At 33.0% G+C, this 14,880-nt stretch overlaps 4 protein-coding genes across 4 annotated transcripts; 1 reads left to right on the plus strand and 3 right to left on the minus strand.

Moving 5' to 3' along the window:
• Positions 1-3,153: 3,153 nt before the first annotated feature.
• MONOS_17751 (uncharacterized protein) lies at positions 3,154-3,927 on the minus strand (the record flags this gene model as incomplete). Its single annotated transcript, XM_067870702.1, has 1 exon — positions 3,154-3,927. The coding sequence occupies one exon, from the start codon at positions 3,925-3,927 to the stop codon at positions 3,154-3,156; it is 774 nt and encodes a 257-aa protein (XP_067725324.1).
• Positions 3,928-7,406: 3,479 nt separating this feature from the next.
• MONOS_7485 (uncharacterized protein) lies at positions 7,407-7,822 on the minus strand (the record flags this gene model as incomplete). Its single annotated transcript, XM_067877814.1, has 2 exons — positions 7,407-7,525; positions 7,633-7,822. The coding sequence occupies 2 exons, from the start codon at positions 7,820-7,822 to the stop codon at positions 7,407-7,409; spliced, it is 309 nt and encodes a 102-aa protein (XP_067725325.1).
• Positions 7,823-8,294: 472 nt separating this feature from the next.
• MONOS_7484 (uncharacterized protein) lies at positions 8,295-8,699 on the minus strand (the record flags this gene model as incomplete). Its single annotated transcript, XM_067877813.1, has 1 exon — positions 8,295-8,699. The coding sequence occupies one exon, from the start codon at positions 8,697-8,699 to the stop codon at positions 8,295-8,297; it is 405 nt and encodes a 134-aa protein (XP_067725326.1).
• Positions 8,700-12,515: 3,816 nt separating this feature from the next.
• On the plus strand, positions 12,516-14,544 carry MONOS_7483 (uncharacterized protein; the record flags this gene model as incomplete). Its single annotated transcript, XM_067877812.1, has 2 exons — positions 12,516-12,950; positions 13,013-14,544. 2 exons carry the CDS (start codon positions 12,516-12,518, stop codon positions 13,769-13,771), a joined length of 1,194 nt encoding a protein of 397 aa, XP_067725327.1. The 3' UTR covers positions 13,772-14,544.
• Between the last annotated feature and the right edge of the window lie 336 nt (positions 14,545-14,880).

The following is a 14,880-nucleotide window of genomic DNA, read 5'->3' on the forward strand; positions in this document are numbered from 1 at the left end:
CCTTTTGACTAATTCATCAATCGTTAAATTTATGAAGCAGCATCAACCTCTCAATCAAACAACTTATTACTCAAATAAAAAAGAAGTTCCATTTCATTTTCAATATGATTTATTGAAAAAACAATTTTTGAGGTTAATTGGACATTGTAACATTGCATTTTTATCCGCTTATTCATCTGAGTTTAATAATTTCATTTCTTCTCTCATACAGATTTCTCAACAAAATCCATCATTTTCTCCCGAAACCATATTTCCCACATTGAATTACAGAAAACTATCTTCAATAATTCATGAGGAAGTGGAAGGTGCAATTAAAGAAAGGGATGCTGCAATTTTCAATTCTTCAGTCGGAATTATGATTGACGGTGGAGTAATTGCTGGCAAAAAGTACACTGCAGTAACTGTGGATCCGTTGAATCCGGGTGCTAAGCCAATGTTTTATAAATTAGTTAAAGCGTGCTATTCGTCCTTTGATTATTCGCAATTAGCAGTCCAAATCATGACTGAAATAAAAGATTTACACGGAGAAGTTCGGTGCTTTTGCACAGATGGCTTGCTTCCTCAGAAGCTTGCAATTCAGAGCCTTTCAGAAGAAACCACTACAGAAAAATCTTTGTCATTTTACAAAGGAACACCACCAATTTTTATTTATTGTTGCAATCATTTATTAAACTTAGTTGTATCTCATTTTTTCAACAACAACGAATTTTTCGGAAAACAGAAAGATGCAATTATTACATTTACGAAACAAGCGAAGGTGATTTCCCGCAGGCAACCCTCAACACCAAAATGCCCTTCTTTCATAGAAACAAGATGGCTTTGCATTTATGATATTTGTTTTTTTATTAGAAAACATTTTCATGATGATAATTTTTCAAAACAACAGGAATTGATTTTTATCGAAAATGTGATCAAATGTGAACTACTATTATTTCCCTTAAGAGAACTTCAGTTACAGTTCGAAAAAGATGAAACGAAGTTGGGAGATGTATTCCCTCTGCTGGTGAAAGCATTTGCACGCCACTCATGGATGCAGGACCTTGAAGAATTCTCTGAAGAAAACTGGCAATCTGGTTTATGTAATATTATAATCCTTTTGTTTAATTATTTTTTTGCAGGTGACAGGGGAAACCTGATCTCTTTGGCCTTTTCATTGACTCCTGGAGGGAGAAAAAACTATCAATTGGGTTCTTTTTCTGAGTCATACAACCAAGAATTGAATAGGCTGAAAGCGAATTACGAACTTGTTTTTCGTAGTGTAACATTGGATCAAACAACGAAAAACTCTGAATCAAAAACAAATCAACAAAACTTGATTCAAAACACTTCTAAAAAAATGAATCCATTATATTCATTAGAGCAATCAAAACATATGCCATCATCTTCTATTTCGTCTTCGTCCTTCGAATCCTTTTTAGTTTCCTCCCCGTCGTCTTCATCTTTTTCTGATTCTTCATCAAGTTCTGCTTCAAATTCTTCATCGTGTTCTCCTTCAAATTCTTCATTGTGCTCTCCTTCAAATTCTTCATCAAATTCATCAAATCAAGTTGTCGATTATGATCTGAGAACTTTTATCTTCGAAAAACGAAGTGACCGAAAGAAAGAATTATTTTCGAAAACTTCAAAACAAATCGTTGAGTCCAGAAGTCCAATAGATAGCGATATTTTTACAAATAAATTGTCATTCGATTTTCCTTCTTCTTCGTCAACATACACATTTAACACTTTTTCAATTGATTCGTTTTATTCAGCAATTCGATCACAAAATCCATCACTCTATGATAATTCAAATAAAGACTCATCCTTCATTCCTCCGTCAAATCAGTCTTCTTCAGCCAAAGTCTCTGAAAAAAAAGAAAACTCTTTTGCTGAATATTCTCGAATTGTTCAACTTCTTCAAATTATCGAAGAAAACTCTTCAACAAAATGTGAAGAATCTTCTTCAAAACATGAGGAGAAAACAGATGAAACAGATGACGATGAGTTTGGACTTTTACAAGCTGAAAGCGACTCTGAAGAAGATGAATACACGGAAAAATCTGAATCTTCTGCATCATCAATGAAAGAAAATGTCACTCACAACACTCGTAACAAAAGGAGAAAAGAAAATGAAGATTGTTCTGAAGAAAAAGGAAAAAATGAAACGGATGATATGGACGATGATGAAGAAAAGAAAAATGAAGAAAATGAAGAAGATATTGTTTTCATAGGTTCAAATGAACAAATTGAAATTGGAACTCTTAAAAATTTAGAGCAAAAGGTTGAAGAAACAAGAAACATCCAAGAGAAAATTAATATGGACTGGTTCATAAGAATGAAAAGTGGATTTCATGGTTATATATCAAAAGTGTTTCTGAACCAAACGGAAAACTTCAAGGAAAAGCTTGAAGCTTTGTATTCTTCATTTCTTCTTGATTGCCATCAATCATTTCTACAGAATAATTTATTTGTTTTTTTTTGCAGAAATTAGTAAGTCTGGCATGTTTCATTCGATATTTTCGAACGTTTGTTTCGCCTTGGTTACGTTTCCGTGTAGCGAAGCTTCTTGTGAGCGCCTCTTTTCTCGACTTCGACGTATTGTTGGGGATAGAAGGCACTCTCTTTCTTTGGAAACTCTCAATAATTTACTTTTTCTTTAGTTTTTTTTTCATTTTTGTTCATTTAATATGCTCCTTTGTTATTTATCATATAACGCTTTTCAATATAAAGCAATTTCTATTTTTGAAATTTTGACAATTATTATTTTTGAATCACATCTCCATATGTTCATAAACAAACATTTTTTTAATGCATAAGTTGACTTTATTTTTCGATATGATGCATTTTCAAACAAAAATTGTGAACATTCTCTTATCTGCTCACTCACGAACAGCATCTCCCTGCAAAAATATATGTTAACAATTTTTGAAGTCACATGAATACTGACTTCCTCATCGATTTTCTTAAATATCTATCTTCCATCTTTTCTTGAGCAAAACTTTTGATCATTCCAGAAAAAAAGGTTATAATCCTTCGACCGATTGAAAAACTTCTTATTTTCTTAACTTATATAAAAAATTCTTTCAAAATGTCTCAGGATGAACATCTCATGAGTATTCCATGAATCCATTTTGCACGCTTCCGCTTTTTTTTTGCTTTTATTTGCTATTTTCTTCAAGAAATTGCATCGGATTCTGTTCCAAACACAGTTCCTTTTGAAAAATACTGAACAAACGGTTTTTTCAATTCGACAAATGTTGGTCTACATGATGCTTTTGATGCTACGAACGCTTTTACAGACTCAAAATATGTTGACATACTGACTACAGAAGCGTTTATTCTTTCTCCTTTGGTAATCTTGTTTCCTGCAATCACTGTGTCGTACTCCCCAAATGGGATCTGGAGTGTCAAACGCTCCCACAGCATCATCCCAATCGAAAACACAACTGACTCCTTCGTCGCCCCCATCTTCTTGTTCATCTGCAGCTCGGGTGCCTTCCACCTCAGGCACTCCTTTTTGAAGGCATCCTCATCCTCTTCAAATGCCGATGAAGGAAGGGAGTCATCATCATCATCACCATCATCATCACTGGCAGATGTCACAACTGTTGATGAAGAGATGGAGGATGAATCTGAATCATCATCTGACAATAAGTCAGAGTGCATCACAATGCAGATCACCATGTGTTCTGAGAAAAGAACAATGTGAGGGCTCAGATTGGAAAGAGATTGAAGAGGGTTTTCCATTTCATCAAAGGAGTGCAGCGCAAGGTTGGACACCCAGAACAGGATTTGAGCAGCTGTTTGTTCTCTCTCCTTCAATGTGCCAATCGCCATCTCCTTCTTTTCATTCCTTCCATGCAACAACATGAACAGTGAATCCCTCAAGTCCACAATCAGTTTCTCATGAGTAGATGAGCATGCCATTGCATCCACCAAGTTCGACATTGATGAGGTTGTTGGGCACAGACTCTTCGATCGAACAAAAGTTGAATCTGAATCACTCGTTGAAGTGGATGAAACGGATGACTCTGGAAATCTCTTTCTCGTTTCCTCTTCTGTTTCTTCGTCTTCCTCCTTTTCCTATATCCATTGAGGGATCTTGTCTGAGTCTCTCCACAAGATATATTCGGTTTTCCCACTCTCAGAAAGAAGAAGCTCTTCTGATTCCGAATACAAAAACCGCTTCTCATAAACAAACTTCATTTTCATATCCTTTTTCATTTTCCACGCCTCCCGTGCGACTTTCCTTCACTGCTCCTGGTCTATGTCTGCATCTCAGTTTCTCAAAAACCTTCTGAACTTGCTTAAATGTGTCATTCTCAAATTGTTAATATTTCAAACTTCATTCTTTGATATTTTTTCAAATGAAAGAGTTAAAATTATTGTGAAAAATCTACAGTTAAAACATTTAATAATTTTCTCAACTTTCAAACACTAAAAATCTAAATTTTTCTTTGAAAAAATAAACTTTTATTCAATTATCGATTTGAAATTGTGTTTATTTTTAAAAATCAATTGAAATCTATACAAAAACAATAAAATGAAAATAATCAAAACACAATTCAAATCAAAATTTTAAAGGATCGTAAAAGTGTGTGAAATTTCTAAAAGCTTATGCTCAATCATCCACTACCTATGAAATTAGCAAATTCTTAAAATTCTCAAACAGGTTGAAATGATTGTGCATTGAAAAATGCGAGAGTGAAATAATAGTTCATTAACAAAGATCATTTTTGAGAACAAAATGAAATTGGCGAGAAGCAAAAAACATACTACAGACATTAAATATATGCCATAAATATTTATGAAATGCGAAGCTTACAACACTTTATATTTAACGATTCATCAGTTAAACAATTAATTATTTTGATCAAACCCATTATTAGGATAAAATTATTTATAATTATGGTATTTTTGATCTTTGAAAAATTGAAACTTTTTTCTTAAATTTTTTTGTTATTTATTTATTTGTTTTTGTTCAATCGAATTATTCAACACAGATAAAAACTTTCATGTCTCAAAAAAAAAAAAAAATTCGACATTGGTTTTTCCAATCGACCGACAATCATCGTTCAATTTTTCCTTGTCGCAAAGGCTTAAATTAATCCGTGTGAAACGATGCAGATTTTGTCTTTTCGTCTTTATCTGAAGTTTTGTTTTCACATTAGTATTTTTTGACTTCAAATTTTTTAATTGTTAAAAGTGTCCAATGCAAATAATTCTGTAAAAATAGTTATTCGTAAATGTTAAATATATTTTGATTTTTAACCAATTATTGTGTCATAATTATTATTGAAAATTCCAATAATCAAAGATCTGTAATTGTGTGACACTATTGTTTGGAAAATATATTATTTGTTAATTAGTTTTTGCTAAGATGCGTTGTGCATATATTCAGAATATATTGCACTTCAACATGCGAAAGGAAAGGATGTAGAAAAGTTTGCTGAAATTTTTATTTGGGATAGAATTCTTTCTTTTATGAAAAATTCAATGATTTGTTTAAATCTTTTTCTGCAATCGTAAGATTATTATTCTTGCATTATCTTGCAATATAAAATATGAAAATATAAAAAATCGAAAAAAACCTTTGAAAGAACTGTGTGGAACAAAATTCATAAAACAAAAAATTTTGTCCCATTTTTATTGTTAACGAAAAAGAAATAATACCATTTGTTTAAGTCATGAAACGCAATATTTCTATTTAAGTTTGAGATAGAAACTTAAAGAATTGGAATGATTTCTTTTTCTTCTTTTTGTTCTATATTTTTTCCTATTTAAGAAATAGAGCAACGTATTTCAAACAAGCAGTATTCCTTGGATAAACAAAAATTTAGTGGACATATAAGGCGCTGAAGAAGGATTTTTTGTTTTAAATGGAGAAGAAGGTTTGCTATTAATTTTGTTACAACATATGAATGTTTTATATTGACAGCTATTGCCCTAATTTAAGAGCAGCAGATCGAAATGATTGAAAATGAATAAAAGCTTTATTTCTTGTTATTCAGTCTGACTATCAAGTTGGGAGAGCGAATTCATATGGAAAGTACACAGGATGAAGGGATTGGTAAGGGAATTGGAAACATAATTTTTCACAAAAAACAGGATGTATTTAATTGAAAAAGATGGAATTGAACAAAATCCATAAATTTCACATTCTTCAGAAGGGACAGAAATCGATGCATTTGATGGAGGAAAGGTTGCTGGAAAGGATGCTTTGCGAATCAGATGATGGAACACTTGAAAAAGGAAGGAAAATCGAAATTTTATTGGAGGGAAATGAACATTGAAAAGGGAATATAAAACAGAAAATTGCTTATAAAAATGTTCTGAAAGTTTGTTGTTGTTATTTATTTTGAACTGATCTTTCTTTTTCATTCAGAATGCTGAAAGAATGAGGGATTGGATGGCTTTGAAGAAAAAGAAGTAAAGCAGGGAAGGAAAAATACAGATAGACAGAAGAAATGCGAGATGTTTCGAAGATGCATAGAATCGGGCTTTGGAGAAAAACTATTTTTGAGGAAAGATGATTTGAGTGAAATAAGGGAAACGAAAAAAGAAGAGATGGAATGAAAAAGGAATCGCTCAATATTTCATATTTTTTGTTGGAAAGAGAGAAAGAATCAAATTGAAGTTGCTATGAATTCAAAGGATATTATTTGCCAGAAGAAGACAAAATCCTGAAGAAGAGAATTTCAATGAATTTCTCCGTTGATGAAAATTGGATCTCATCTTCTCAATTTTCAACAATTAATCGTCTCATTCAACACATTCATCATCATCTTCTTCTTCCACTTCTTTCACATCATGTGATTGAATTTCTTCGAATTCTGCATTGAAATCAGAGATACAGATAAAAATGAAAAGGAAACAAGGAAATATATTGATGAAGGAAAACGTAACAAATAAAAATGAGAAAAAGATGAATAGAAAATGGAAAATAAGAAAGATTGATGAATAAAGTGAAAGAAAACAAAGTTCTTGATCTAATAAAATATTTTGAAAGGAAATGTGGTCAAAAGGTTTGAAGAAATTTTTGCTATGATAAATATTTAGTGGAAAAGGAGAAAAGAAGGATGAGAAGAGAAACGAACAAGAAATGCATGCAGCAGCGAAACAAGATAAGGATTAAGAAGTGATAACTGAAGACGAAGATGACAATGAGCAGAAACAGAAGAAATAGCTCCATTTCTGTTTGCACCGAGCGGTGGCTGAAACAGAAACCCTTTCAAAAGAAAAGAATCCCAGTGGCATTCTGAAAATCTGATAGCCGAGCTGCTTTTGAACAAAATTCTCAAAAATATCTTCTGGTCTGGTGGTTCTCTGAAACCATCATCCCGTTATCTGCCTTCCTTTCCCTCACCCAGCATTCATTTCGTCCTTCTTTCCAAATCGTCTCCATCCAAATCCTGCAGCCCATCCAATCAACCAAGCTTCTCCTTCTTCGATGGCATTTGCCCTTCATGTCCTCTTCCTCCTTTATTTGGATCTTGCACCCCCAAAGGATGCAGACGAAATACGTAGCCTTTCTTATTCATTGCTCCTGTTGGAATAAGCAATTGAACGGACCAAATCTCCTGTCAATGCACGACACCTGCTACATCAATTTATTGAGAACGCAATGGAACTGAAACAGAAACAGAAACAGACCAGAAAATGAGCTTGAAGATGAAATCAACAAGGAAGAGAGAGATTCAATTGCTCCACACATTTCGTCTGTGTAAGCCATCCTTCTTCCTCCAGCACTGCCGCTTCGAGACTCTCTCAGCGTACCCAAGTTCCCTTTGTTCTCTCTTGTTGTTCCTTTCGTGGCAGATGTCATTGGGGTGAGGTTGTACATCCTGAACGCTTCTCTCTCCTCTCTTTCTGCAAAATACTGAACTTCTGCTCCGCTTTTGCCTATGCTGCAATCTCCAGCGCCTGCTTCGTGGTTTCATTGAGCTGAATGCAACTGGTAAATGTTCGCTATTGCAGCGTCAATGCAGCTTCTGCCGAAAGAGGATCAACAAGCTGCCTTGCCAGCTCAAACATAAACTGGTTCTTTTCGTTTCTCGCTTTTTTGAGAACAGTTCGGATCCACTTAAATCCTGTGGTTATTTTAATGCACCGAGATTTCTCCATGCGCTCAATGACACTCATTCTCGGTGGCTGCTTGCGAATGCTTGGTTGGTGCGGGGAAATTACCAGCGAGGAGGAAGAGGAGCTTGAATTTTTGTTTTTTTCTCATCCACAAGCAGCTCTGCGTCTTTCTTTGCGATAAAGCCTTCGCCTGCCAGCAGCGCTTGGAGCTCAGTTTTTGTGTGTGTGATGCCTTAAGTTCCATCACTTCCTCTCCGCTCTGATCCTTCTCCAACATTCTCGTTCATCTCACTCATCGAGCTGTATCTGCTTCCCAACTTGATCTGAATCCTAACCAAATATCCCCTCTGCATCAGCGAACGTAAGCTCCAGTTTATTGTCCACTTATCATACGCCTGCACAATCCCTTTCGTGATAGAATACTCAAACAGAGGGAAATAAGTTGCAGACGCATTCAGCCGCTCCACATCAGACAGGTCCAGTCTGTTATCGATGCTCGTCCCACCTTCGTTCCGCAGCACAATCGACTGCATCGGTGCATCCACCTCGCAGATTGGCATCTGCTCCAGAAAGTGCATCGCAGTTATCTCTGCGCCTCGCCCGATCTCAAACACAGCATGCTCCTCGGTTAAACTCATCGTTTGCCACGCGATCTCCAAAACGTCTTGCTTCCCAGCGGAGCAGCACCCAAATTGAAAGTCAAATGCAGCAGACTCTGCATAAAGCGTGTATCAGCCTCTGTGAAAAGTATTTCTTCGTGGAGGTTGAATGTCTCCTCTGTTAGTGTGAGCTCGTAGGCAAAAATACTGTTTGGAAAGTTAAATGACAGCTTTTCCTTCAGAATCTTGTTCTCATTGATCCAGCAGTGCTCATCCACACATCTGTAGATGGAAGGATTCTTGTGATTTTTCCAATACATGAAACTGTTAGTGCATTTGACAAGATGCAAATGGTTAAAAAATGTTTTGATCGTGCGGAGCACTCTCCACAGAATGGCATTGCTGTGTTGTTTTTTTGGATGGACTAGGAAGAATTGCAAATGTAAAAATAGTTAAAGAAGGAATGATTTGTTTATCGAATGGTTTTAGAAGAGGAAGAGAAGAATAAAGGAAAGATACAAACAATTAATGACTGTATGAATGAAGGCCAGTGAAGTGATCTTCATTTCACAAGCTGTATCAATCGAATGAAATGATTAAATGCTAACACTCAAACAAATCAATATTCATTTTATAATAAAGGTTAGAATTGATGATGCTGCGAAAGAGTATTTAGATTTTTTATTTTGTTTTAATTTTGCATTGTTCATCTGTTACTGTCTTTCATGAAATTTCAATTTCAGAGACCTTCATTGCTGGAACATAAAACCACAAGTTTGCGATGTTAGACAAAGCGAATGTCCCGTCTTTTATAAAGATGAAAACATATGTCTGCATGATTTTTCATTTTTAAAATACATATTATGAGAAATCATTCACAACTTTAAGATCATTTTGTTGTGTTGAGAGTGTTGTATTTTTGTACATGATTTATATGCTTTGTTTGCTCAATAAGCATTACTTGAAAAATAGAATGAAATGAAATTAATTTCAAATAAATAAGTTAAAAAGTTAATAAAGAAAGAAATAAACAAATAAAGGAGAGAGAAGAAAGAAAAGAACGAAAGGCTTTTGGTTGATCTTTGCGAATGCTTCTCTTTGCTGGATTTCTCCATCCCTTCATATGAATTGCGTTCAATTTGTGTGCCTTGCCTTCTGAAAATTGCTTCGAACAAAGAAGAAAGAGAGGAAGCTCAGAAAGAAGTGGATATAGCGTTGTTGGCTTAGAGCAATATTGGGCGTTGGGAAGTTTAATTTTTATTTTGAACAATTTTAACGTTTGCTGATAATTAAATAAATGGTTTATAGGATTAAGAAAATGAAGCATATTTGAATGAAATCAAAGGAATCATCGAACATCATCAAGAGCATCACAATCTGACACAACTGGCGTATCAATCTGCTTGGAATTTTTTGATAAATAGATTATTTAAAGAAAAAGAATTTGAAAATTTGATTGGGAATGATATGAATTTCGTGAGAGAAGCGACAAAAGAACCAAGAGAAATGATAGAAAGAATGGATTGGATGAAAAAGGATAAAGAAGTTCAGAAATTAAAATTGAAGTGGATCATCATAAGATGGTGTAATTCGATAAACATTTTCTTTTTCATGATGGGATATTATCGTGAAGAGTATGCTGACTTGATGAAATGCATTGTGAGACTGTACAAAGAGGCAAACAAATTTCACAAAGAAACATCAAACAAGTGCCTATTTATTTTTAATGATTTGAAAAATTTGAAAATGGTGAATGCCAAGATTTGTTGTGTTGTGAAGATGTGAATATTATTGTTGAGGTGATGTGGCAGTCAACATCACAATTATTTCTTGAAGATGTCATTATGGATTTCTTGTTTTGTCCGGCAAATGGTACTTATAAGCCACCTCACAAATCTTTATAAAACAAAGAAATAATCAAAGAGAGCATGTTGTTTTTTAAATTTAAGAAGAATGATATGTGGAAAAATCGGTATATATTTATCAGCCTCCCATTCAGATGCATAAGCTCCATCCCCAGCCCCATCTGATGATGTATCTGTTTCAAGTTCATAATCGGATTCTGAAGATTCTTCTTCGTGAAGCATTTCTGCTTCAGCTTCTTCTTCCTCTTCTTCTGCACCAAAAGCTTCATCCACAAGAGCTTTGTATTCTTCATCACTGAATTTCAAAACATTCGACACAAAAATGGAAAAATCAACTTTTCGATTTCAGAAAAACAAAAATGAATGGATATATTCTTGCATTCTATTTTGTCTTACTCCATGTGAAGGCAGGAACTTTCGAAGTGCAGCCCACAACGCTTCGATATGATTTGTGCAAGCGCCTGTGATTGGATCTGAATAAGTGAAAAATAACATTTCATGAAAAAAGACAATAAAAAAAGGAAAAAAAAACCTACAAAATGATCGGAATGATTGACAGTCTTGTGTGTGAATCCATTCTCACTTAAAGAAGAATAAGCTTTCCATTGATCAGAGTGAATTTCTGTTCCGGTACGAATATATTTTTTTATTAATAGAATTAATACTGAAGCAGATCTGTTTGCCACAGGGTAAACAAATGCTTTTCCTCCATCAAATGATTAAATGTTTAACATTCGTTAATGTTTTTGGTATTATATATTACTCATCAATAAAAAAACCGACAATTTTGTGCTCGAATATTTTGAATTTTTTTTTGGGTTGATCAATTTTTTTTTCAATAAAATCTGATTTTACCACTAATTAACGATTGAATTATCTTTTCAAATGTGCTTTAAACAAATGATCTGAAGTTTATCTTTAATTTGGCAAGGTGGCGTATAAGTACCATATGCCTTTTGTCCAACAAAAAGATTGAAATGCAAGTGTAATGAAGAAATTTATGAATCAAAAAGAAAGGAAACAAAAAAAAAAAAAAAAAAAAAAAAAAAAAAAAAAAAATATATATGAGTAATTTGAGGAAAAAGGATATGAAGATATTATTACAAGTTTTTATAAAACATATTTCAAGTATTTGTTATACTTACCAAAAAGGCCGACAAATTATTATGGTTGCCTATAATTAAAAAAGGTTTGAATTTTTTTGTATTAAAATATGATTTATTTTTTTAATTTATTATTTCTTTCTTTGAATAATTAAACAATTCAGTTGATTCTTTGAATAATAAAACTTTCGTTAAAGTTTTGATGAAAATATTTTTTTCTCGATGCGATTTATTAAAAAAAGTATGAAAAGGTTTTTGTGTATTGTTTTAAGAATTGATTGTTTTTTTTAAAATAATCGATAGAGTGAAAAAATTGTATGCCGTCTTGCACATGTCCAATTCAAATATTATCGATTTTCTCTCAAAAAAATATTCAATGTGAAATAATCCTTTTCAACGAAAAAGTTGTTTCTGCGCTTTTCAAGTTCGACTGAAAACCGAAAAAAATGAGAAAAATTGAACGTCAATTTCAAAGATAATCGTTTTCTTAATCTGAAAATTATTTTGGAACATCAATTTTTTCCCCCGTATCCTATTATATATCTCGCAGTCGACTTTGTTAAAAAAACAAACGAACGAAAAACACCCATTTTTCAATTGAAAAAATGTTTTATCCTCGTTTGCCACAAAAAAAGGAACAGGTTTTTGTTATTATGCTCATACAAAAATCATTGTTGATTCCATCGATTTGTTTGCATCTGAACTGCACAAATGCTATTCAAAATGGTTTTTTTAAAAATAAATTCAAAAGACTCTGAGAACAAATGAATTTGCTCGTTTGAATATTCTTTTTCACTTTTATAAAATTGCATTTTGTTTTATTTTAAGGCCTCTTTTCAAAATTGGATATATGCACATTCGATGAGCAGAAACAAAAATTTTGTAAAATGAAGGAATTGATTGAAGAGATGGATGAAAACGAAATGAAATATGCTCTCACAGAAGAAGTTTTCAATAAAATCGATTGCATGATTGAAGAAAAGAAACTGCCACTGGAAAGCGCCATTGACTTTTTGAAGCACATAGGCTATTATGAGATTTTGAGGAACATATCGAATACTAATTATATGACTTCATCGCTGAGGAAAAAATTTGATGAGATTCTTATTGAAGAAGAGATAAAGAAGGAAGATAGGAATGAAAAGACTCGCTCTGATCTTTGTGAATGCTGCATTTTGCTGAACTGCTTGTTTTTATCTGAATCGATTTCAAACTATGTGCCCAATCTTTTGAAAGCTACATTGAATAAAGTGGAAAACGAGGATGCTCAAAAAGAAGTGGAAATAGCTTTGCTGGCTTTGAACAACATTGCCTATTATTATGCATGAATATTATTATTTCCATTTTGATATTATTGAATTTTCTTTTCATTGCTTTTTGCTAGGACATTGAAAAAGCATTGTATCTGAATGAGATAAAAGAAATTATGAAATATCATATGGATCATCGCAATCTCACTCCACTCGCATATCAGTCTGCTTGGAAATTTTTGATTGAAAGAGTTCGCAAAGAAAGCAGTTTGGAAGTTATAATCGCGAATGAATTGCATTTTGGGAGAGAAGCATCAAGAGAATTGACAGAGCTTGCAAAACTTCTCGATGCGAAGAGGAAGTCTAAAACGAAAGGGGATATGGAAGGCAAGGTGATATTAAGATGGCTCAACACAATCAGCTTCTATTTTTTGAACTGCAAATTATGGAATAAAGAGCATTCTGTGATTGTTGGAAGCATTGCAAGCCTATATAAATCAACAAAGAACTATTTCGAAGATATAAGAATGCTGTGCATTCGTTCATTTGTGAGTGCTGCAGGAAACAGAGTTGTGAAAGTTAGAACTTTGTTGAAAAATGGGGCTGTTGATGTTTTCTTGGAGGAAATTCATCAGTCAACATTGATAAACAATAATTTTGCAACTTCTTTGGAATTTTTCGAAGACCTTTGTGAAAGATTGAAAGAAGAGATGGAAAGAAAGGAAGATGAGATAAAACGAAAAGAAACGAAAAGGAAAGTGCTTGAAAAGTTGGAAGAAGAGGGATACGAAGACATTATTGTGAGTTTTCACAAAACGCATCCATTCATGACAAGCGGTACTCAATATATGATGAAGACAAAAAAGACATGCGATTATTTTGTGCATATTTAAGGAGTAAGTGCTATTTGACACTTCATTTTCATCATTGTTTCAGAAATGCAGAAGAGAAATGAAATGGAATTGAAATTCTGATTCAGAAGAAAAAGCGAACAAAAAATGAACTGAAAAAGATAAAGAGAAAAGAAGAGAACAGAAAAGATTGCGTTCCGAAGTGAAATTTCTTCTTCTTCTTCTTCTTCAACCTTACGAACACACATCATAAACAGTCAATTCAACAATTATCTTCTTCGCTTTCGTCGGTTCACCATGGAATGATTTCTTTCCATTTCATTCTTACAAAGCTCACTGAATTTTGAAGAATTTTTCGAATTTTTATATAAGAAAACAAAATAACAATATCTCCACTTTTTCTTGATTGTGAAATAACAACTGTGATCACATCACCTATTTCGTAGTTATCTTCTTCTTTATCTTATTTTCTGATGTTGATGAGAAAATAGATAAGCACAAATATTCTTGAAAAAAATATAAAAAAAGTTAAACTAATAAAAACGGACAGAAAAGAGGTAATTGAAGATAATTGCTGAATGGAGAAGAACATAATTATCACATTATCTTTGAAAAAAAAGGATAAAAGAGACAATTCATTTGAGAAAGAAGAATGATGAAGAAAAGAATAAAATGAAAAATCAAAAAAGTGACAATTTTCTCTTTTCTTTTCTAATTTTTGCTTCCTTTTTATTTCACTTCGAAGAAATGAAAAAAGACCTTTGAAAAAGGTCAAATGGTTGCTTGTTTTCGTTTTAATAAAACGACAAAAAAAGTGAAATTAATGTCTTAATATATTTTTATTGTTGGATATCATTTCTTCAAACATTCGCAAAATAATCTGCTAAATTATTTGTTAATGCACGATGATATTTTCCGTTATAAAATCAAATATTTCATGAAAACTAATTATGGCATCTTCATATCCTTCTTCTTCCATTATTTCAAGCACTTTCCTTTTTGCTGATTTTATTTTTGCTTCATCTGTTTCATCATCATCCTCTTTTTTCAATCTATTTGAAATTGATAAAAAGTATCTCAAGCTTTCAAATGCTATTTCGTCATTTAGCGTTGACTGCCGAATTTCCTCTAAAACTGTATCAAAAGCACCA

The sequence above is a fragment of the Monocercomonoides exilis genome (assembly GCF_001643675.1).
Source record: "Monocercomonoides exilis strain PA203 chromosome Unknown scaffold29-1213020, whole genome shotgun sequence".
Lineage (NCBI taxonomy): Eukaryota > Preaxostyla > Oxymonadida > Polymastigidae > Monocercomonoides > Monocercomonoides exilis.